Here is a 24,584-nt window from a genome sequence, read left to right as displayed (position 1 = left end):
CTGTATATTCCTCACCTTTCCCAATTCTGGGTTTTTGAAGTTTCTAAGAATTGTGAACTATCTATAATTTGTCCCACATGTAGTAATTTAGAATAGTATTGTACTTTTAAAGGGGTCATTTTGTTTCGTTTTCATACCTGGGTGTTTTGTTGTTGTCAGATATTGAAAAGCAAAATATGACACCACCAATTATGCAGAGTGAGGCTCCCGACCATCCAATAAACAGAGCAGCTCCTAATTCATACCTGTGAGGAAGTGTTACACAAGTATTACAGCTTACTTGTTAGGGGGTGAACAGTAACACTATATGCCAATATTTACTGAACGCTAATTTTTATTAGAGCTTGTACAAAAAGTAATAACACTCTGTGTCCATATAATGCTTTAAACTTTTGTCAAAGTGTCTTTATAGGCATCACTTGATTATATATCATCAACATCCCAAAAGAAAGATAAAGTGATCCCTGCAGGCGAAGTAGAAGCAAAAAAAAAAAAAAAAAAAAAATTCATTTAATGTTTATTGCCCAGCTGGTGTGGCTCAGTGGTTGAGCATCCACCCATGCACCAAGAGGTCACTGGTTCGATTCTCGGTCAGGGCACATGCCCAGGTTGTGGGCCGGATCCCCAGTGGGGGGCATGCAGGAGGCGGCCAACCGATGTTCTCTCTCATCGATGTTTCTCTCTCTCTCTCCCTCTCCCTTCCTCTCTCTCTAAAATCTATAAGTAAAAAAATAAAAACATTTATTAAGCACCTGCTGTGTGCAAATCATGCTCAAGGTGCTGAAGGCGGGCAGAATGTGCCAGCCCCAAGCATGCCACTTTGGCGTAAGGGTTATTTTGAGCTGAAGGCAACTGAAAAGAAACAGATACAAGAGAAGATTTCTGCCCTCCCCTATTTGCCTAAAAGTAGGACAATATGTAAAGTGGACCTCTCTGCCCTCTCTACCAGGAAGGACAGAAGTCGATCACCAAGACGACTAGACCCTAATCAACCCAGAGGAATCTCTGTTAACAAACTTAACTAACTGCATCTTCCATTAGACCCTACCCCACAACTAGCCACCCTAGAAGCTCAAATCCTCTTCCTCTGACTTGTCACTTCGTTACAAATTTAGTGTTAAGACTGTAGATAAGCTCAAGTTCTAACCACCCTTGAGTTACTCATCACTGAGTGCTTGCACGTGTATGTGTGATGCACATTAATACACTTCTGTTTGTTTTTCTCATTAATGTATTTCATAACAGAATTTAGGAGATTAGAGGGGGAAAAAGTTTTCCCTCCTCCCCAGTGCCCATAAAAGGTCAGTGAAAGATTCAACATCATCTTGTTTATTACTACAACCTAGTGGGAGATGAAGAAAAAATAATTATCATTTGATGATAGTTTGCTATTAAGCATCTCCTGATGGTAGGCCATCTCTGCAGATGACTGGAATGGATGCAAAGATAAACAAGCCAACCCCTGCTGTGGGAAGGTCGCCATACCAAGGTACACATAATGCTGCTGAGAACAAAAAAGAAATCACAGTGGGGGCTAGAGGAAGTCCTTTTAGGGGAGGAGCAGTCCCCCAGAGAAACAAAGAACGAGAAAAGTATACCCAAATCTCAGGGGCTATGTGTTTTCTCATGTTTGCCTATCCCATTCTTGAAGAATAGTGGTTTTTTTGTTGTTTTGTTTTTAATTTTTCTTTATTGATTTTTTTTAGAGAGAGAGGAAGGGAGAAGGAAAGAGAGATAGAAACATCAATGAGAGGGAACATTGATTGGTCGCCTCCTGCAAGCCCCCCACTGGGGATCCGGCCCACAACCTGGGCACGTGCCCTGACTGGGAATCGAACTGGCAACTTCCCGGTGCACGGGTCCATGCCCAACCACTGAACCACGCCAGCCAGGAGTAGTTGTTTTGATTTTTAATAAAGAAGTGATTCTCAAACTTTTTTGGCCCATAGACTAACAGCCATTGCAAGGTGAAAAGTGATGGTTGCCATTCCCTACCTAAGGGTGCTTTTCGTTGTAAAGGGAAGTCACAGTAGGAAAGGTCTGATCACACTGAATCCAGAGGAGCTGAGAAAGGAAAGTATGAAGAAAAGGTAAGAAAGACGTGCCAGGCTGGCTCGCTCCCCAGCCCAATGCCTTGAACCAGCTGCAGGGCCAGGGCCAGGATGAGGTACTGCGGTCACACCCTGATGCTGACAGCAGCTGGCCCGCGCCTGTCCTGTGTTGTCTCATCTCTTTCTACGTGCGTGTCATCCTCCAGGCGGGCAGGCCTCTGGCGTGGTTTGAGTCGCAGCAGTGGTGGGCAGTGTAACAGCATGGCCCCGGCCACCAGCTGGCGGGAGCAGGAGGCAACGCTTACCGAAGATTAGGGACTTACAGTCCACTTGCCAGGTTTCACATCTGTCTATGGAGGCGATTTCATGGCCTGTGTCTGCAACGGGGAGAGATGTACAGACCGCCCTGTGATCCCTCCTTTTCTCACTCCTGCGATGCCTTTCTTTGGAAATCAAGGTGACAGCTGAAGCAGGGAACAGCTGTAAGCACCTCATCCTGCCCTGGAGCCCTGATTAGGCTCTGGAACCGAGAAACTTCGACTGGTACCATCAGAGACAATGGCCAGAAACAGAAGGCTGGTGTAAGTACAGAAAAACATCTTTAGTCTGCACAAAATAAACAGTCCAAAAGAGGACAGAAGAGAAGCGTGCACAGGTGAAAAAGAAGGGAGCTGGCCAGATCAAGAGTGTTGAATTGGCAGGTTTTTGTTTTTGTTTTTTGTTTTTATCCTCACCCGAGGACATCCTTTCCATTTTTTGTTCAGATAGAGTGGGAGGGAGAAAGAGAGAGAGAGAAACATCGACGTGAAAGGGACACATCGAGTGGCTGCCACCCACATGACCCAACCAGGGCCGGGGACAAACTGCAACCGAGGCATGTGCCCTTAGCGGGAACCGAACCCGGGTCTCTCCGGACCGCAGGCCGACGCTCTAACCGCTGAGCCAAACTGGCCAGGGCTGAATTGGCAGTTTTATAAAAGATATCCTCATTAAATATGTTATACATCTAAAAAGGATGTCGTGGCCCTGGGCAGTGTTGCCCAATGGTTGGAGCATTGGCCCAAGCACCCAGGGGTTTCAGGGATTCCCCATCAAGGGCACGTACCTGTGTTGCAGGTTCATTCCCCGGCCCTGCCCAGGGCACATGTGGGAGGCAATCGGCTGATACGTCTCTCTCACATCTCTCTCTCTCTCTCTCCTTCTCTCCCCATCCCTCCCTCCCTTCAACTCTCTCTAAAAATATCAATGGAAAAAGTGTCCTTGGGTGAGGAATGACCAAAAATAAATAAAAAATCAAAATAAAAAGGATGTCCTGGATTCCTGCATCAATCCTGCTTTTATGATTTTTTTCCCCCAATTTTTATTAATTTATTTTTGTTATAGATGATTCTCCTCCCCCCCCAGACACCCTCCTTCTCATCCTGCCCCCCTACCCCCCAGCATTGTTGCTTTTTTTTTTATGATGGTTTTTTCTTTTCCTTTTTTGGTAGGTGCCCCTATCGGGAACCAAACCCGGGGCTCTCTGGTCCGCAGGCCGATGCTCCACCCGCTGAGCCAAACCAGCTAGGGCTTTTTTATGATGTTTTAACAAGATTATGCAAATAAAACAAGCAGAGGGCCAAGCTGAAGGCGCATATCCCAAAGTCCTGTAGTAAGCTGGCACCACACCCGTCCACTCTCGTCCACTTACCGCAAAGACAACTAAAAGGACGAGCACACTGAAAATTTCTACTTGAAGGACATTAGTATAAGATTACAATTTAATGACACTTTCCAATTTTCTCTCTTTCCCCCCCTAGATTTTAGGCGGTCTTCTCTCCTGAATATGTGTTAGTATTACTTGGGGTAAATACTCCTGGAAGAAACAGCCTGAGGTTTGTCTTAAAATATTTAGCTTTCTAAAATAGGATGCCAGTGCCAGCTACCATGGTTGATTAAAAATAAGTCTCTAATTATTACTAGTGGTCCATTCGAAGTGAAGGTGATAGAAATCATACACCACAAGCTCGGCACTATGAGTTCAAAAGAACACGCGAACACGTGTGGCGTATTGTTACAAACCAGAGGATACGTTATCCAGACAGCTCAGATGTCGGCAGTTATGTCTTTATATTTATTTAAGCATCTTGAAACTTTCTGAAGGGACTTAAGAATCAAGAGTTTGGCTTATATTAAAAACTGGTTCACTTATTCCTCTTTTAAATATATTTTAATTTTCTTTACATCACTAAATATATACTGTATTCCAAGGAAAATGTCATTTCCTTTAGAATCTGTGATTTTTGTTGGAGACAGACACTTGATAAATAGTAGTACCATGTTAGAGTTGAAGTCTTTAAGAGACTCCACATTCATACCAGTAACTTCTAACAATTCAGATGTGAAGGCTTTTGTGATTCGATTCTTTCTCCTTCCAAGATTTTTCTTCTAGATTCTGTTAACAGACACACACAGCAGATTCGCTCAGCAGTCACCTGAATGCACACCTATCGGCATGTATGACCCGGTAAAAGCAGACTTCCATTACTGAACGACAGGCCTGCGGGGGAACAATCCACTACCCACCCCGAGTGGCCATGGAGCACGCCTCCCTGACACTGGCTGGGAAACCGTCTCTGCCTGGAACCGCTTCATGTTGCTCATGGTAAAAAGCTGACTTCTACACCTCAGAAGACTACCCAAATTTCAGGTGATCTGCTGCAGGTCCTTCTTTTGTTCAAATACTCTCCTGGCCCTAGACCAGCTTTCCCGCTTCTTGTGCGGCCTCCTCACTGAGCTGTGAACAGCTGCCACAGTCTTCATTTTCCTGGAAGGTTATAAATGTGCTTAACACCAGGCAGATCCGTGATCGTCAGGCTGAGGACAGGACCTCACTTTATAGACCAGAACATCGTTCTCGGAGCATCTCTCAGATATTCTGCTCAGTTGATAGGACTAATCAGAAGCTGCCTTTAATTCATGTATGTAATTGAATGAAAATTTAGTAAATGAGTAATAGGAGGAAATGTATACAGAGACATTAAAGCGCAGATTACTCACTTGAAATTGCCCCAAAAAAGAACCCTAAAGCTCAAAGGCCTTAAAATGTCCTCAGAATTTTTGGATGGAGTTATTCTCGTCCACCTGGCTGTGCCTGGGGCTCCAGGCTGTGGCTCGCGACAGAATCAGAACCAGAACCACCCTTGGGGGCCTTACTTCTGATGCCTTTCATACTTCACCTCATGTTTCAGCCCTGTAACCTTCACAGTAATCCTGCGGGAATGGATTGAGAAACACCTATTCTTATTTTCACCTCCTATTTTTGTCTTCCTCGCACCCAAACCCCTGTTAGCACCTGATCTGCCATCATGGGGAGCTAGTGAGCACACCCTGGTCGCTACCACAGAAACAATAGGCTAAGCTTTGTGCTGATTCAGATGCTTCAGCGTGGATGAGAGAGACATAGCTCCTTTCTCCAGGCCCTTACAGTCTAGCAGGAATAGTCAGACATTAAGCAAATAATTATAGTCAAGTGTAATGAAACGTAAAAGAGAATCAGAGGAGAATTTTTTTTTTTTTGCAAAATAAACATTACCTGTTCTCTCAAATCCATACAGATGTGGTTCAAGTAAATGTCCACGGTGACAAACGCTATTGTGACTGTCAGCTCACTGTCCTGGGATATTTTTGTGTGCTAAGATTTTTGTTTTACACATAGTATCATATTCGATCCTCATTGCAATTTGGAGAGATGGGTTTTACAAATGAGGAAACTGAAGCTCAGGGAGATTAAATTACTTGCCCCATAGCCCAGCTAAGTAAATGGTAGAATCAGGATTTTCTTTTATTTTTTTTCTTCTTTTATTTTTCCCCTCTATGCCCTCTTCCCCCTCCCCCTCCCCCTCCCCCACGCCCTGAGTTCTTACACATAAAAGTGTACACCTTAGCTAAGGAAAATATTTCATTAATACAAAAAATGCAGTGAGTGTACTGCATTGCAGCTGTCACTTCAGAAAGCTGTGCGTGTTCTCTCTCCCTGGCTCATTACGTTCTCAGTGGCTCAAGGGCTCTAGGGTATGGAATTTTTCTAACTTCCCTCAGGCTCTCTTTTCACCCAGCACACAAAAAGGTGAGTGCAGTCATTAACATCAGGCCAGGTTGGACTTGAAAAAAGAGACAATCAGCTCCTCTAAAAACAAAACAAAAACTGTTTAGTGAATGAAAATAAGCTCATCCTTTTAAGATCCGCGGAAAAGTGGTGACCCTGCTGGAAATCACAGGAGTAGCAGCCAGGTCTTTGACGTTCAGGGTAGTGGCATTTTCAAACACATTGTCCTACTACTCCTTTTCCTTTATTTTTTAAATGTGTTTTTATTGATTTCAGAGAGAGGAAGGGAGAGAGAGAGAGAAACATCCACTGGCTCCCTCCTGCACACCCCCTTCTGGGGATCGAGCCCGCAACCTGGGCATGTGCCCTGACCGGGAATCGAACCGGGGACCTCTTGGTGCATGGGTCGACACTCAACCCCTGAGCCACACTGTCTGGGCTGTCCAACTCTTCATTTTAATCAAAAGTGGCAGGAACCAAAATAAATATTCCAATAACTTTACAACACCTAATTATGTAAAAATAATTTTTTAAGTTTAGAAAGTACACCTATATATTACCAATGTTGACTTTTTTCTTAATATGTTATTACTGATGTTTTTTAGAGAGAGAGGAAGGGAGAGAGAGAGAAACATCGATCGGCTGCCTCTCAGTCCATGGGATGACGCTCAATGCACTGAGCCACACCAGCTGGGCTCAGTGTTAACATTTTAAAATTGAATTCCATTGGTTTGCCTTGTCTTTTATATTTTTATTATTATTATTATTTTAATCCTCACCCAAGGATATGTTTTCATTGATTTTAGAGAAAAAGGAAAGGAGGGGGCAGAGAAACAGAGAGGCTGAGAGAGGTCAGAGAGAAAGAGTGATCATCGATGGCCTTCTGTACACGCCCCAGCTGGGGATCGGACCCGCAGCCTAGGTATGTGTCCTGACTGGGAATCTAACCCGCAACCTTTTGGTGTATGGGATGACACCCCAACTAACTGAGCCATGCAGGCCAGGGTGGTTTGCCTTCTTTTAAAAATCACCATCTAAAATAAACCTTACTCAATTCAAAGGCTTATAAAATCCAAGGTCTATCTAACTGCATGAATGGGTTTTATGTTAAGTACTCTGAAGGCATCATCTACAAACACACATTTCCCCCAAAGGCTCTGCATTCCTGAAGCAGGGCGTTTAGTGCCCTCCAACCTGTGCATCTCCCCGAGGCTGTCAGTCTGGTCTCACCCATGCATTCGCACCAGTTAACAGTTCTCTCATACTACCTGGAAGATGCCCCAAGATGTCCCACTTAAGACTCCCCATGAGACTACTAAAAAGTGGCAGGTGCCTTCCTAGTGGTGACTAAAGTAGAATGCGATAATTTAAATATTAATTTTACTTATATATGGAAATGTCATGGAGAATTATCAAATTTAGGAAACCCCAAATAAAGAATGATTGCAGGGCATGCCGAGTCTAAATTGCTTTTCTGTGGCTAGTCTATAGCAGGCATGTATACATTATCTTTCCATGTGTTATGACTTATAACTAGGGTAGTTAAGAATTCTACAAATTGTATATATTGATACAGATGCACTGTAACACTTACTGATCACACACCACGTGCCACTGTGGTAGGTGTCTTATATATGTTATTTTCTTTAATCCTTCACATTCACAAGGAGGTGCTATCTCTATCACCCAGACCAGGCAACTGTATCTTCCCTAAGATCACAGAGGAGCAAGGGCCAGGGCCAGGGTCTGAGCAGAGGTCTGAAACCTGCCTCTTAACTTCTCTGCCTCCTTCCTTCCCTCTCTGTAAAGTGCTCAGTAGATGCCTTTACAAATTACTGCCAATTATTCATGGGAATTTAAGAAACCATCCACAGTATAACTTAATATAATATTAGCCAAGGTAAATTATGATTTAAAAGGAACATCTCATGTCCCCAAAATTACGTAATTCAACTGAAAAACAAATCTGTTGTTTAGCAACATCCATGCCATTGATCTCCTCCATTCGTGTGGGTAATTGGGGGTTTACAGGGCCTATATTTTCAGTGAGAAATGATGTGCTGAGTCATACGACTCAAAGTAGGCACAATATCATGTTTACATGCAAACTTTGGAGTCTGGGTAACCTGACACAGCAGAGGAGGCTTGTGCTTCAAGACTGGAAATTCCAAAGACAACCAACGCTGTCCTGAGACACTTGAGGGCAACACCAGCACTGGCAAGCATAGGTCAAGAATCTGTGTGTGGGGGGACAGGGAGGCACATCTGCTTGTGTTGAGGGAAAATATACAGACGGACTTGCAAAAAAACAGGTTAGTTAAAAGCATATCCGCGTCTGCCCGGTGTGGCTCAGTGGTTGAGCGTTGACCCATGCAACAAGAGGTTGCCGGTTCGATTCCCCGTCAGGACACATGACCAGGTTGTGGGCCTGATCCCCAGTGGGAGGCATGCAGGAGGTGGCCAATTGATGTTCTCTCTCAGAGATGTTTCTGTCTCTCTCTCCATCTCCCTTTCTCTCTCTCTAAAATCAATAAAGGAAAAAAATGTTAAAAAAAAAAAAAGCGTATTTGCATTTTGTTCATAATCTTCAACAGCCTACCTGAAAACATTTTAGAACCAAACCAGGTGTTGGGGAGGATATGTAGAGCGGGTTCTTTCCAGAAGAGTCTTAAGACTATCTATTTGACAGTTTCAATTTGCTGTAGATCTCAAACTCAATGCGATGACCCAGGTGATTAGAAATAAAGTATCCAAGCCTTGTTTCTTTTCAATGGTTTCATGCTAAGTACCTTTCATGCCTGCCTTCTGCTGGAAGACCAAGCTTCTTACAACAATTATCCTTTCTACTAGGTCTCCAACATTTCAATATACACTTCTCTATGGCTAGCCTTAATATACTGTATAAAGTCATAAACTGTGACATTCAAGTACTCTGCTTAAGCAGTACCCTTTAAAATAACAGCTAAAGCCCTGGTTGGTTTGACTCAGCAGTTAAAGCGTTGGCCTGTGGACCAGAGAGTCCCGGGTTCAGTTCCCACTAAGGGCACGTACCTCGGTTGCAGTTTGTCCCCGGCCCCGGTTGGGGTCATGTGGGCAGCAGCCAGTCAATGTGTCTCTCTCACATTGATGTTTCTCTCTCTCTCTCTCCTCCTCCCTCTCTTCCTCCCACTCCATCTGAAGATAAATGCAAAAATGTCCTAGGGTGAGGATAAAAATGAATGAATGAATGAATAAATAAATAAATAAATAAATAAATAAATAAAATAACAGCTAATATTAACTGAGTGCTTACTATGTACGAAACAGCTGAAATGTGCTATCTCATTTAATTCTCACAATAACCTCATAGTACCCATGACCCCATTCCAAGGAACACAGACCACAAAAGGGACAAGTCATTTTTTCAAGTTACACAACTAAGAAGGGACAGAGCTGGGGTTTACTCCCAGGTAGCCTGGATGGGGTCCTTACTCCATTTTAAAATATATATATATTTAAAATTTTAAATAGATTTTTAGGTACAAATATGTACAGGTCAAATTTCACAAATTTGACCACCAACAGTTGCCTAGAGCCCCGCTCTGCCCCCTTCCCGTCACTACTACTCTCTCTGACTTCTTTTTTTTTTTTTTTTTTTTTTATCCTCACCCAAGGATATTTTTTTCACTTTTTGTTCAGATAGAGTAGGAGGGAGAGAGAGGAAGAGAGAGTGAGGGAAACATCGACGTGAAAGGGACACATCGAGTGGCTGCCACCCGCACAACCCAACCAGGGCCGGGGACAAACTGCAACCGAGGTACATGCCCTTAGCGGGAACCAAACCCGGGTCTCTCTGGACCGCAGGCCGACGCTCTAACCGCTGAGCAAAACCGGCCAGGGCTCCTCTCTCTGACTTCTAACAGCTCACGTTAGTTTTGCCTGTTCTTGTACTTAAATAAGTGGAACCAAAGGAGAAGCAACTGTAACAAAAATTAATTAATTAAAAAACAAACAAACAGTGGAACCATGCTATATGTACTCTTTTGAGTCTGGCTTCTTTCATTCATCACTGATTCTGAGATTATCCAAATGGTTGCAGATAGTTTATTCTCATGTCTTTGCATTGTCCCACTGGGTGAATATACCCCAATCTGTTGATCCATTCTACATTTTAGGCTATTACAAAGAGTGCTGCTATGAACATAGCATGTGTATTTTTGTAAAAATACGGATGCATTTTTATTGGGTGCATTTCCTAAGAATGGAATTCTTGGTTCATATGCTCAAATTTAGTAGATGTGGCCACACAGGTTTCCAACGCGATTGTACCATCTTACGCTCCCACCAGCAGTGTATGAGAGTTCTGGTTGCTCTATGTCCTCGCCAACATTTTCCTACCACAACAATTTTTAAACATTATGTCTTCAAGCAGAAGTTGGTAATTCAACTAACATTTCTTGAGAGCCTGCTATGTGTCAAGTGCTCTTCCAAGTGGTGGGGACATCAGGGTCCTCACTCTTAAACTGCACATTATGCTGTCTCCTTTCCTCATTCACTTAACCAAAATCTCCGCAAGCACGCTCAAGTCCTTCCAGGAGAGATGCAGACAGACAGAGAGTCACACGGCACTGCTGATTGCCCATCCTTGCTGTAAACTCCATGGAGCATGGACTAGGTGCCAGAGATGCCAACCATCAGCAAGATGTGGTCTCTGCTTTGAGATGCTCCTGGTGTAGTTAGGGAGAAGCGCCGAAAAGCAAGTGCTAATTGCCCAGTAGAATTATGATAGAAGCAGCACAAGGTGCACCAGCAGCAGCCAGGAGGGCCCCTTGCCCAGAATGCAAGTCCTGTAGAAGAGGCAGGGGTTAGCCAGGACATGAAAAGGAGAGAGAAAGTCCTGGGCGGGGGTGGGTGGTGGGTGGTAAAAGCTGAGTGACCAGAAAGCATGGCATACTGCCAGGGATGGGGACTTCATGCCCTGATCAGGAAAAACAAAACACAGTTGCCAAACACTTGATTTTCAAGTAGATTTTTAAGTCATGCTAGCATAACAAAAGCATCAGATTAATTAGTCTGAACCCTGTGTTACCACTAAACAAAGTCATAGAACAACACCTTAATATTTAACAGTTCCACTGTTTTGTTCATATGGCAGTTCTGGCCCTGGTCTCTTTGGCTCAGTGGTTAGAGCATCGGCCTGCGGTCCAGAGAGACCTGGGTTCGGTTCCCGCTAAGGGCACGTACCTTGGTTGCAGTTTGTCCCCGGTCCTGGTTGGTCGTGCAGGTGGCAGCCACTCGATGTGTCCCTTTCACATCGATGTTTCTCTCTCTCTCTTCCTCTCTCTCCCTCCCACTCTGTCTGAACAAAAAAATGGAAAAATGTCCTCAGGTGAGGATAAAAAACCCAAAACATATGGCAGTTCTGTGGATTCCCTTATCCAAGAATCTAGGAGCTATTTACTAATTGTAATTCATTCTCCAAATAACTTCATGAATGGAGTAAGCTTAAATAAACAGGCATCCATAAGTTTTCAACTTATAATAAGGACAGAAGAAAGAAGTTAAATATCTTGGCGAAATCGATATTCCTTTCAACCTCACCAAGGAAAATTTGTGTAATCTAGAAGTGTGTAGTTCTTGAATTGTCTACTGTTTATTTAACCTGACAGATAATAAAAATGAGAGAAGTTACTGGAAAGTAGACATCTGTTTATTTCTAATTACTAAATAGCCATAATAGTGAAAAGATTTTACCTAAGTAAAAGTTTAAATCCTAAAGTAGAAACTAAATATCTGCCAGAAATGAAGAGTATTAGAGACAAATAACTCCATGGTTTTGAAAACTCTGCAAAAGAAGACCCTGCAGATAAGACCCAAGCATGAGAATATCACAGCCAAAACATTCACGATAACTCTCATATACTAAAAGAGAATAAATCTAACAGCACGATAACCTGTTTCCCCAATTAAGGCAACTGGTTTAACTTGGCATGCTTTGAAAACAAGTTTTGATGTCAATCAAATCTTACTTGGAACAGTTTATTTAAGAAAACAAAGAAAGACATTCAGGAAGTTAGTGGTTTGGATGACAACACAAAGGTGGAAATAATATAATTAAATTTTAACACCCTAGTAGGTGAATCACTAAGGGGGTGTCTTTTTTTTTTTTTTTTTTTTATTCTGTAGGTTTTGTTATAATAAAAAGAAAGAAGCTGTTTTGGAACAGCCCAAAGGGAAGAGTTGAGGAATTGATTTGAAGGCTTTGCAGGAGCCCATTCTGGAGTCATGAAACATAATTGTAGCTTGAATGAAAGCAAGGGAGCAAAACAAAAAGAAAAAAATGGGGAAATGGCAGAACACAACCAGAATCAGATAACACTCTTTAGATCACAATTCTGTCAAGTAACTGTAGCCTGGAAGAAAAATCTTCCGGGTAAGTGGTGGGCAAGGAAGGGTTTCAGAAATAAATAGCCACTGAACGTAAAGCATGATACTGCTTCAATGCCACTGCCATGACCTTTAGCCCAACTACACACTAGAAGCTAGTCATTTTTTTCTCAACAAAGTGCCTCCTGAGTTCCTTGCACGTAGTAGGAATGGAGTGGGAACTTTCTGATGACCTTAGCTGTGTTTTTCTCACTTTGGCAACCAAAATAGGCCTTTTGTCCTGGAAACCTACAAAGATTACATTCATTTAGTACAGAATTCTTAAGAAAACAAAAGCAGCAGCAAGCCACCACAACAAAACTAGGCCCTGAGGCCTGAGCCATTTTCCAGTGCGTTTCAGGGCTTGGGTATGGGAAAGCGAGTCTATGCTCACCAGAGATGTGAACGAGGGCAGGTGGACAGCAGCCCTCTCTCACTGCCCTGCCTAAGCACCCAGATACACATCCTTCCAGGCTGCAGGGAGGATGTTAACTGGCGGTAGCTAGCGTTGCGAAGACGGATGTGTGCTAAGGAAGGGAAGAGAGGGGTGTGCCTTGTACATCCATCCTCCCAGAGGCTTCCTCTGTCTGCTGAGACAACCGAACCCTTTCTGCTGGTTCTGAAAGGACAGGTACTCCGGATAAGACTTTTACTTACCAGGCAAGTAAGATAGAGACGAAATAGATGTTTTCAGATGTTAAGGAACTTACTCTCATGCAGGTCAGTGAAGACACTGAAGAAAGTCAGAAGCTTCCGAGAGCAGTGCCCTCCAATTTCCAGCTCGCCTAGGGCTGGCCCTGCCTTTAGCCTTGATTCCCCAACGTATTCTAAGTCCTCGTACAAACTAAATCAGAGGCACAGAGCACTAAATTCTAGCAAATGCCAGCTAAGGAAGTGCCATCCCTTTTAGAATAAGCCAAATGAAAATCTTGCTTTATTGCATTTTAATACCTATGAAATCATTTATGTTGAGAGACAATTTATAGTTTATCGATCTTCTTAATTTTCATGTCCTCTACAAGAGGTGTTGGTAAAGGGAAAACAGATGAGGTCAAGTGAGTCGATTTGTTGGTTTGTACAGAGTGGGTTTTATTTAAAGGACATCTGTGAACTCCTTTGTATGCCACATGTCATTTTTATGCCTCTATTCTACCATTGTGGGTAGTTAGAATTTGATCGTATTTACAGTTTTCAGGCCTTGACAATTCCCTGATCTAAAGGGATTTCATGCAAGTCATGGAGGGCCTTTCGTTGTGCAAGGCACTGCTGGGGATACAGTGGTGAGAAAAAAAACAGTCCCATCTCAAAGAGCTAACGTTTTCAATAAGCAGGATTAAAGAAAAGCCTCTATTTTCTATAAGGACTTGATATGAAGAGACTGTTCCTTGTAAATACTAACCATCTACAAGTCGTGTTGTTTTTCATAATCCCCACCTCTTGTATTTTTAATCACATTAAGGTAAACTGGCAAATTGTAGTTGTTATATTTTAAGTCACTATAGAAGAGCTTAATAAAGACATCTATAAAGATAAGCCACATCACGCCCGGCCGATGTGGCTCAGTGGTTGAGTGTCCACCCATGCACCAAGAGGTCGCTGGTTCAATTCCCGGTCAGGGCACATGCCCAGGTTGTGGGCCAAATTCCCAGTGGGGGGCATACAGGAGGCAGCCAATCGATGTTCTCTCTCATCGATGTTTCTATCTCGCTTCCTCTCCCTTTCTCTCTCTCTAAAATCAATAAAGAAAAAAAAAAAAAAGGATACTCCACATCTTAAATACAACATGCAATCCAAAAAGCAATCTTAATAATAGCCAATACAATATAGTAATAGCTAATACAAGGGTTTACTCTTTTCTAATCAGTTCAGAGTGTATATATACCCCTCTTAACTCTCACGGCGACTCTGTGTGAGGGGTACTAGTATTATCCTGATTTTACAGATGACAATACAGACACAGAGGGTATGAGTAGGCACAGATAGAAATCAGAATGCTGGGAGGCTGAGCAGGAACGGGTTAGCTCAATGTAGCACCAAGAATGCAGAAAAGAGGAAACCCTTTCAGAGTCCATAATTACTGAGGTTAACAGAAAATCTGAGAGGAGAATGAGAAATTCAATGTACTAAACTGAGTAAGGTGACTGAGCATAGAATAAGAATAGAATAAAGTCACACAAAGGACAAGTTTAAGTTACAGTGCACACATAAATTAACCTTGACCTTTGAGGGAAGATTAGAACTATTTTTAAGATTCTGACATCCTTAATAATTGTCAGGAAAATAAAAATAGCGATATAGAAAAGATAATCTATAAAAGTTAGCAATGTCTTTAATAAAATACATCAGAAAAAATACAGTTTTATTGTATATTTATGATACCAAACTCAGAAATAGAAACATTATCATTTAAATTAAAAAATGAGATTTCATTTAAATATCATGAAAATATTTCTAATCTTCAGGAACAATCTCAGTTTTCACCTCAGTGGTTGGTGTCATGTACATCTGTGCAAATCTCATTATCAAAAATTAGGAGTCCTGGCCGGTTTGGCTGAGCGGTTAGAGCATCGGCCTGCGGTCCAGGGAGACCCTGGTTCGGTTCCCGCTAAGGACACGTACGTCGGTTGCAGTTTGTCCCCAGCCCTGGTTGGGTTGTGTGGGTGGCAACCACTCGATGTATCTCTCTCACGTCAATGTTTCTCTCTCTCCCTCCCACTCTATCTGAACAAAAAATGGAAAGGATGTCCTCGGGTGAGGATAAAAAAAAAATTAGGAGAAAATTTATAACTGCACATTTTTCTAACATAGGCAGGGGAGTAAAAATTACACTAGGGTCTACAACAGTTGTTTTTGGTTCCCACGTAATACAATTCCAGAATAAAAACTATTTTTAAATGTATAAACTTCCTTGACGAAAAAATATGGAGCATACTGTAATAAAAATTATAAAATAGCACAATATTGTAAATCATGCAATTTAGAGCATTTAGAGTTTGGCTGCATGGTTTGAATCATAATTCTATCAGTCTTCTAGATTAGTCCAAATTCCCAGGGACACATTACTTGAACTCTTTCCTCAATTAAAAAAAAAGAGGGGAGCACCAAGAGAACCCACTTCCTAAGGCTGGTATACAAATCAAATAAAGAACACCCGCAGTGCTCTGCCTGGTACACGGTAGGGACTCAAGGCATTACCTGTTATTTTCGTTATATGTCATTACATAAACATTATATAAGCATTTCACTATATCGGCATTTACTATTTATGCATAAACTATACTAAAGAGAGAACTAGAAAATCAATTTTTTGACAATTTCTAAACCCACTGGAGAAAAGCAATGTAGACCTGACCAGCCACTGTAATAATTACATTTAAAAATTTTCTATAACGTTTGATCTGAAGACGGAATGAGAGTCATCCAGCCTGGTGGACAGTACTGTGCATACACACACGTGTGGCTTTTTCATAGAGGTATGTGGGAAAGTTCTCATGAAAGACAAAACATCTGATGTAATATTATTTCTAATTTGGTATCCCTGGGGTTTTCCCAAGGCAAAGGAATAAGCCTAAGGAAACTAAAAAGCAACAGCCCATAGTCAAAACAACAACAACAAGCAAACGGATCTATAAATGCCAAAGCATTCACCTGCAGCCGAGACCAGTCACATCTGAGTGTGTGCGGCACACCCAGAACAGTTTCTATAAAACCTTGAATCACGTACAGTTGTTTTTTTATAAAGGTTTATTAGGTGGAGCTTGTTATGGACACAGTTAACAGAGCAAATTTAAAAGGCTAATTAAAAATGAAAAATAACATGTCATTTAAATACTGTTAGAAACTTTCTAATCTTCAGAAACATAGTTCCCTTTCAGTGTTCTCAATGTTTGAGAAAGAAACTGGCCTAGATGTTAGCATCTGGCAAATGCCATTCTGAACGGACAAAATCAAGGCAAGCTTTTAATTTTCTGCTGTCACATGTCATCATTCTTTCCTCCCCACTACACCTCTATTCCACTTTTCCTCCATTTAGCTTCAATTTTATGATGTCCAGCAGATGAAGTTTAGATTTCTAAATCCTACACCTTAAGCTAGAGACAAGACACCAGGTAACACTAATTTAGTAATTAAATGCATCATTTGCCAACATAGCACATAAACTGTTTACTCTTGAATGATGTCATCAAATACCATCTACCCGTATGTCTCACTTTCTTTTCAGAAGCCATGTAGGCAATTTCCGTACCTTAATTCAGAATACGATTTTATATACATTTCCTGGGAGCTAGACACATATAGACTGAGAAGAGTACTTACTTTTGATCAATAAAGAGAGGATCAAAGAATTCCGTTGTGATTTTGTTTGCATACAGGGAACAACCGGTCATGGAGCATAGCCCTAAAATGTATCAGAAGGAAAGTATCCTGGTAAGTCAGTGTTATTTCATTAACATGGTGAAAGTACCTTGTTTGGAAGAAAGTTACTATTTACCTGACAGTATGAATACAACCCCAGCAAAACAAGCAATTTTAGCTTTGGCTTGCTCGGAGCCTCCGACTTTGGTACACTTCATTCCAAATAGGGCAATTATGGAACCAAAAAAGCCCAGGCTGACAGCAGCAATCATAAGTCCTCTGCATGCCTGGATATAACCTGTAATTAGAGTAGGTCATTTACATTAACATAAAACAGGTGACTGCCCATTTTACATTGTCCTCCTGAATAACTGTTCAGTTTTTCAAAATATAAAAATAGATGCATAACTGTAATTGTTAAAACACATGGTAAGACAAGGAAGAAGGGAAAGCAAGGTATTCTACATAGAGGGCCTGTTCTATGCCACACACTTTTAGGTCCAGCTCATGCATAATCCTCAGATTAGCTCTCTGAGTGTTATTATCCACATATGAGAGAACTAAGGCAAACAAAGTTTCTATGATATGCCACAGATGAATAAGAGGCAGAAAAGCATTCCATACAGATATGACTACAAAATCCATGTAACACTGTCTTTCACTGTGCAAAACATCTCTTACTCCTTTGTACATTGGAACTTTGAAAAAAAAATTTTTTTATTGATTTTTTTAGAGAGAGAGAAACATCGATCGACTGCCTCCTACGTGCCTCCAGTGGGAGATTAAGTCTGAAACCTGGGCATGTGCCCTGAACAGAACTGATCCGGGGCCTCTCAGTGCATGGGATGATGCTCAATCCACTGAGCCACACCAGCCAGGCTATACTGGAATTTTTAAATAAATGTTTTAATGGTTTTGACATTATAAAATGTATAATTGGGCAGCAAGACCTTCCAAAGGGTGAATCTTCCAATATTAGTGAAAGCTTATAAATGAGACCAACCAAAATATCATCATGAACCATGTGGAGTCTAAATTAAGAATTATTTTAATGACACTGTATTCTTTTCAGGGCACATATAATAAAATTTGGTTTCAAAAGCATTGGCTATTTACAAGAATAGTTTATAAATCTTTTTTTTTTTTTTTTAATCCTCACCTGAGGACATTTTTCCATTTTTTGTTCAGATAGAGTGGAAGGGAGAGAGAGAGAGAGAGAGAGAGAGAAACATCGATGTGAAAGGGACACATTGAGTGGCTGCCACCCACACAACCAACCAGGGCCGGGGACAAACTGCAACCGAGGTACATGCCCTTAGCGGGAACTGAACCCGGGTCTCTCCGGACCGCAGGCTGACACTCTAACCGCTGAGCCAAACCGGCCAGGGCTATAAATCTTAAATTAACTGATTACATATAAATGGTAACCATATAAAAAGTAACCGTTAAAGCGTACTTTGTTGGCTGGTATGATCATTCTTTCTACATCATTCATTTCCTTAATCACATATTTTTATTTGCACAGCCATGATCAAGGTAAACTTCATTCAGCCTGGCATTCTTCCAGACACTAACAAATTTTAAAATAATAGGATTTAAACTAATAAACTTTTCCACATACAGATATTTTCACTTCAGCCTTAAACAATCCACATTTCAATCTGAAATAGTAGATTTCATGAAATAATGGTCCATACTGGGTATAAGTATATATTTGTTAAGCAAATAAACATACATGTACATCAGATTTACATTTGGATTATATTTGTTAATTTGGCAAAATGTGTTAATGCCAAGATACTGAAAGTCATTTACTATTAGTCCTCAGGCAAAAGCTACAATAAATTGTATCTCTAAGACTGCAATAATCATAAATTCAGAAAATAATGCTGGCAGGTGGACTCTGGTCCATGTTCCTTTGGGAAAGGATAAAATTTTAAGTTTTAATCCTATTAATTAGGATCTGGTTTAGAGTTCACAGCAGATGCTCTATTTAATTGAACACATTTAGGCCCCCATAAATTCAGACTACAGTGACAATAATCTTCTATTTTCTAGCATGAACTACTTCCAAACAAAATAATTTCACTGGTGGTGAGACTATAAAAAACAGCAACAGGAACATTTTTAGCAAAACAGGGTAACGGAGGCTTATTTTGGTAGCAATAATCACTCTGCAGGGCTCTCAGCGTGTCTACTGCCCAATACTGACCCAGCTCTATTTTAAACTTCAACCCTGAAGTCCCTCTGCCAGAACCCAGGGAGCAGGTAGAAGCCCAGACAGAGAGAGTGAGCCTGTTAGTTCCTTGCAAGATTAAAGAAAGTCTACTCTTTAAAGAACCACAACTGCCTCATCATTTACCACCAGAGCTACTGGGACAATGTGTGGGTTCATTAATTTTTTAGTTTTATTTTAACCTATGGTTTTGAGGTGTTTTAAGCAGACTCTGACTGCTTAAAACTGTGTGTGTATGATGAACCTCAATAATACATGTGTCAAAAAAAAACCCTATCCTAGAAAACTTTATCCTGCACCTTAATTTGCATTTATTGTAATAACCTTATGGGCTTTATTCACAGAAAATGCAGGAGCCAGGCAAAAGGTTAAGTCCTTCAGTGTGACCATTTAGACCATGAAGTGCATTTTCCCAAATGTGAAACTATGGTTAGAACCCCAGGCTGATGAATTTAATCCTTAATATGACTGGAAAAATAACAGCAGTCTTTAAACTTTAACTGCTACTCATAATCCTTTGTTCTGAGTTTCTCATTCAGTTCTTCCACCTCAGCCCTTCTAACTACAGCAGGACCACTCTCTTGGCACAAGTCCAAGAGCAGAGACGGGGAGAGCAAAGTTCTGATGTGGTCAGGTCCTTCCTCAGTACCATTCAGAACCCTGATTTGAGGACAAGGTACTTCTCTCTGGTTGAAAACAGTACCAATGAGTAAATTGCTAATTTGTCGCATGCAGAAAAGAACACACTTCACCAGCATCATCACTGACTAGATTTTCGGAAATGGGGAGCAAACAAAGAACAGGGATTGGGGTTCCTAGGGATAAGCTCTCCTGCCAGCTGTAAATGCAATCCAGTTGTTGGTAAGCTTGAGGTTGGTAAATTAGGGTTTACCAGTCCTGGAGACACCCAGACTCAGGCCTTAGGCGACTTCCAACAAACTCATAGTTTATCTTTTACAAGGCAGACACCTCTACAACCATGCTTTTTAACAGTTCCTCGGGGCAAAACTTATAAGTAAAACCACCAAGTGAAGTGGTGGTAAAAACTAGTCAAGGAGGCCATTATTTTTGACAGGTCTAATTTACTGACTCCGTTAATAGCTAATTAACACATTAAAGTGCTGAAGCATGAAAATATTTACTTAGAAGTTCTCTGAAGTATAATTTATAGTTAATTCTCTTGTAAGAAATGGCAAACATTCACACTAACAAAAATAATTGTCTCTACTGAAACACAACCTGGCTGAAAATTATTCTCAGCTCAAGTTCAAGTGCTGTTTTGAAAGGAACGTGGGTTAGCGATAAACAGAAATCATTAGCTTTTTCAACTGTGAAATTTTTAATTAGTAAAATACAGTGACTTTAATGAATTCTGTTAAAGGAAACCTTCAAGGTGCCCCTTAAAAGTGAAGTGTTTCACCCTGGCCAGGAGGTTCAGTTGGAGCGTCGTCCTGTATACCAAAAAGTTTCGGGTTTGATTTCTGTCAGGGCACAGACCTAGGTTTTGGGTTCAATTTTCTGTGGAGGCACATACAGGAGGCAACTCACTGATATTCTCTCTCTCCCCCCTTCCTCTCTCTCTCAAATCAATTAAAAAACATAGCCTCAGATGAGGAGTAAAACAAGTTTTGTTTTCCAAATGATGTGTACCTTATTTTTCATTTCAAACTAGCAAAATTGAAAAGAGCCACTTGGTGGAGACAATTTCCTGGTAGCACACATGCTAGTTTTAAAAGGAGAATAATGTGTTTTTCTTATGCTAGTAGCTTTGTATACTTTTTGCAAATACTTTGAAAGATCAGTAAGGGGGGGAAGGCATAAACTTTTGTATTTACCCCTGTGTGCTCTTGATTATGTTAGCTTATCTCTCTAAGCCTCTGTTTCCTCATCTGTAAAACAGGGATAACAACTTTTACTTCACAGGATGAATAAAATGAACAAAGCGTCTGGTAAGGGATAAGTAACTCATGGAAGCGTCCCTTCCAGAATACTAAGATTGAGTCTAAGCAGAAATAAGAGTTAAGGTATTAACATGGCATAACATTAACCCTAGACATTTATCTTTTCTCAGTCTCATTTTCCTTATAAGGAAACCTGGGATAACCACCTGACGATGAGGAATCAGAGCTTTGACCTCAAATAGGAAATTCAGAATAATGACTCCATCATCTGCTTCCAAAAGGCTTGTTCTTCCATCTAAGACTAGACGAGAGAACCATGAGCTTTATCTCTACCTTCTTGGCTTTTCTTCTCAACCTAGACTTTACGCCTGGGTTAAGAAGAGGGTTTGTCTGCTCAGGCCTGTGGCCCCCATGGTAACGTAGCCTTCTTTTGCCATTGCAAAGGCAATGTTAGGAAATCCACGTGCAGCATGCTGGCAGCAGGACCTGCCTCAGAATCAGCATCCAACAGATACAGCTGCCCTGGGAACACTTGGCAGAGAGTAGACAGCAGAGGACAAGCTTTGAGAAGTTCTACTTGCTGATGGGGGAATCAGCTCCTCTCTATATGAAAATGTAGTAGAGTCACTGAATCCCCATAATGTTTTTCTGGGAGATACAAAAAGTAAGTCTATTGTTTTGTGGTAGGCAATGCCTTCCTAAGCCACAAAAGGCAGAGGCAGCAGGAAGAGTCTGATAAATCTGATTACAGTATACATTTCAGACTTGTGTATGAGAAAAGTCCTCATAAATTTAAAAGACAAAAAATGGGCTGAGATCGCAACATATGTAACAAATCAAAGATTCACATCCAAATTAAAAAAAAAATCAAATTATTTAAACCAAGAGGAAACAATAGAACCATGGACATAAGACATGGACAGGCAATTCACAAAAGGGGAAAAAAAGATCAATACATAGTAATCAGGGAAATGCCAATTAAAATGATAACATGAATATGCGTCACCCATAATTTAGTGGTGAGAATGTAGAGAAATAGGTATTCTCATATGCTGTGGGTAGAATGTAATTTGGCAGTATAAACTGAATATTAAAAATGAATATTTTACTCCCTGATAATACGATTTCTCAGTGTCTATACCAATACACATACGCATGAAGAAGCAAATATGAAGATTTTCAGCGAAGCTCTAACAAGAATAAAAGGCTGGAAAGGGTCCAATGTCCAACAATGGGTAAATAGTTAAGTAAACCACTTTGTCCAGACTGATGAATACTATGAAACCATTATTCTCTATGTATGGACTGGGAAGATATGCTATTAATTTTAGAATACTGCAGAACAGTAGGTAGGGTGGTGTTATTCATGTTTTTAAAAGTCATTTTCTAGACACTTGAGCACACATGGCAGGCTATTTTGCAAGCTGGGCTGTATATAAATGTCGTTACTCCTCTCTTTGCTCCATTCATAACTCACTCTAGAGCTTAATAATTGAGGGTTATGCCCTCCTTCTTCCTGCCCCCAAATCTTGATACCATGTCCACTTTCACCTCAGATGTATTATTTTGCACCTAATAATATTCAGGGAGCATTTATTTGCCTCTCTTCTCTCTTGTCTCCCAACTGTCCCATAGAAGGAAGTCTATCTGGAGTTTTATCTCAGGTAACAATACAGTTACAACAGAAGAATATGCTTAAAAGAGTAACTGTCAATCCCATATTCCTGAATGTAAACCACAAAAACGAAGAACAAGAGCCTGCCTGTTCAAAACATCTACCTGGATGTGTGCTCTGCAGAGCACAGGAAATTCAACAGCAATTCTAGGGAATCCACAGTGTCTCAGCAACTTATTTTACACAGCAGGACACAAGCTGGGTGTCACCCATCCAAAACTAGACACGTAGGCCCTTATAGCAGGTTCCATCAAATACCATGTTGAGCCACAGTTTGCTTTTCGTGGCAAGCACCATCTTAGGGGAATTAAATCTTGTCTCTTATTTACTCAGCTATGCAAATAAAAACTTGCAGTGCAGAAATAAAAGAAAAAGAAAATACTCAAATCTAGAAATAATGTAAATGAGTCTCTCCATAAGTTTCTGCTGGGAACCATCCAGTCGTGTGCTGTAAAATTCTGGAAGAGCCTAGAACTTGAGCAGTCATCCTGACCACCTTGACATCTACTGTTCTCTTGAAACTAAAACAGAGTTTTCTATATGGATATCTATCTACCTGTTGCTATAATGCAATGCAATATAAAGCCTCATTAACAAAAACAATGTAGAGGACAATTTACAAAAGAACACCAGGAGGGAGACCGAGAGAGGCCCGGGCACTGCGCTTAGTCTCCCGCACAAGATTGTTACTGGCCAGGATTCTCTACCCGCTGAGGCACAAGCAAGAGCTATTAATTTTCCTAAATATTTAGGGGGTAAAAACACCCCTCTGCCTTTGTAAAATGATCCATTGTCTCCTGCCCACTCTTAAAAGAATTCACTAAAAGGCTAAAGGGAGTTCAGGGCAAGCCCATTTCGCTTTTACAAGTCAAGGACACCATCAGAATCCACTTCTTCTGGGAAGTCGACGTAGAAGACAAGCCCCCTCTGCGGGACTCCGTGTTTTAACAGTTCGCAAAAGATGAGAGTCCCACAACCGTGTCCTGGACTCTCAGGACAATAAAGCTGCTTCCCTCCACCCCCGACACCCGAGAGTCACCCACCGGGTCCAGGCCTGTCCGCTCCCCGCCCCCACCCCAGGATCCCGGCTCAAACAGGCGTCCACGCAGGACAGTCGTCCGGGGACTGCGGGCGATGGAAAGGGGGGCTCCCCCCAGCTCCCTCAGCCCTAGGGGAGAAGCGGGACCCGGTCTCAGAGGAGTCTGGCCCCGAGGTCGCAGCGGGATCGTGAAGCCGAGCGGGCGCCCCCGCCGGCTGGCCTGGAAGGGGTGAGGGGCGGGGGCCGAGGGGATGCAGACCGTCCAGCGCCAGCATGGAGGGGAAGTCCTTGCAGCTGGAGACGCCCGTGGAGTCGGTAACGCACGTCTTCCACAGGTTGGCCCAGAAGGTGGCGGTGGTGATGACCGTGCCGTCGTTGGTGGATACCTTCCAGTAGTCGGTGGGCACCGTGGAAGACACCAGCAACCAGCCCGAGATAGAGACCGTGAAGGCGATGATCTCCAAGGCAGTGCTCGCCATGCTGCCCGCTGCAGCCGCGCCAGCTCTCCCGCTCCCGTTCCCACCCCGCGCCGGACCCCGAGCGCAGGAACTGGAGGCCCCGCCCCCGCGCCCCCGCGCGGCGCCGCCCCGCCCCGCCCGAGACCCGCTGCTAGGGGGCGCGCCCCGATCTGAGTCCGCGCCGTCCGGGCCCGGGACCGCGGGGGTGGCTCTCCTGTTGGACAGACTGGCAGCCGGATGTGGACAACTTGTTGCGTCCCACCTCCCCTCTCCCCTCCCTAGACCTACCCAAGGCAAATAGCATGGCTCCCAGAGTACCTTGTAAAAGCAGAGCAGAAAATGCCTTCTGTGTGTCCTGAAAGCACAAGGCCTGGTA

General features: G+C 42.1%; 1 protein-coding gene across 2 annotated transcripts in view; it reads right to left on the bottom strand.

Annotated features, from left to right (window-relative positions):
- CLDN10 (claudin 10) overlaps positions 1-24,252 on the bottom strand; it is a 36,577-nt gene extending 12,325 nt beyond the window's left edge. For both annotated transcript variants that reach the window (XM_036250289.1, XM_036250288.1), the window contains exons 1-4: positions 24,010-24,252; positions 17,036-17,197; positions 16,861-16,942; positions 138-245 (exon numbers count right to left, since the gene is read on the bottom strand). In XM_036250289.1, coding sequence (XP_036106182.1) covers positions 138-245; positions 16,861-16,942; positions 17,036-17,197; positions 24,010-24,229 — 572 coding nt within the window. In that variant the 5' untranslated portion in view covers positions 24,230-24,252. The remainder of the gene's footprint in view (positions 1-137; positions 246-16,860; positions 16,943-17,035; positions 17,198-24,009) is intronic.
- Between the last annotated feature and the right edge of the window lie 332 nt (positions 24,253-24,584).

Source organism: Molossus molossus, unplaced genomic scaffold (assembly GCF_014108415.1).
Source record: "Molossus molossus isolate mMolMol1 unplaced genomic scaffold, mMolMol1.p scaffold_m16_p_9, whole genome shotgun sequence".
In the NCBI taxonomy this organism is placed as follows: Eukaryota; Metazoa; Chordata; class Mammalia; order Chiroptera; family Molossidae; genus Molossus; species Molossus molossus.
This window is presented reverse-complemented; position numbering and strand designations above follow the sequence as displayed.